The sequence below is a fragment of the Penaeus monodon genome, chromosome 27 (assembly GCF_015228065.2).
Source record: "Penaeus monodon isolate SGIC_2016 chromosome 27, NSTDA_Pmon_1, whole genome shotgun sequence".
In the NCBI taxonomy this organism is placed as follows: Eukaryota; Metazoa; Arthropoda; class Malacostraca; order Decapoda; family Penaeidae; genus Penaeus; species Penaeus monodon.
Genome location: NC_051412.1, coordinates 26,029,442 through 26,029,699, shown reverse-complemented (window position 1 = coordinate 26,029,699; position 258 = coordinate 26,029,442). Strand labels below are relative to the sequence as shown.

Here is a 258-nt window from a genome sequence, read left to right as displayed (position 1 = left end):
CACATTTGTGCCACTAGTGATTGGTTGACTGGCTGTGGTTACCACCTGTCCAGCTGGTACCCCACTGCCTCCATTCACCATGGCTTGAGTCCCAGTATTATCAGACTGGGGGGGGGAAATAGTCTACATATAACGCTTAGCTAATCTAATTCAAACCTACAGAACTTGTAGCTATACCTAAAGAACTATTATAAAATGTTGAAAAGTGACATATGCCTCTACTATTTAATTTTCTATTTCAGTTGTTTATATTTTCTC

General features: G+C 39.5%; 1 protein-coding gene across 1 annotated transcript in view; it reads right to left on the bottom strand.

The window, feature by feature from the left end:
* Nucleotides 1-258, bottom strand: part of LOC119590726 — a gene marked incomplete in the record, with an annotated part of 107,158 nt that overhangs the window by 101,337 nt on the left and 5,563 nt on the right. The window contains 1 exon segment of the mRNA XM_037939414.1: nucleotides 2-105. Within this exon segment, the coding sequence (XP_037795342.1) occupies nucleotides 2-105 (104 nt within the window).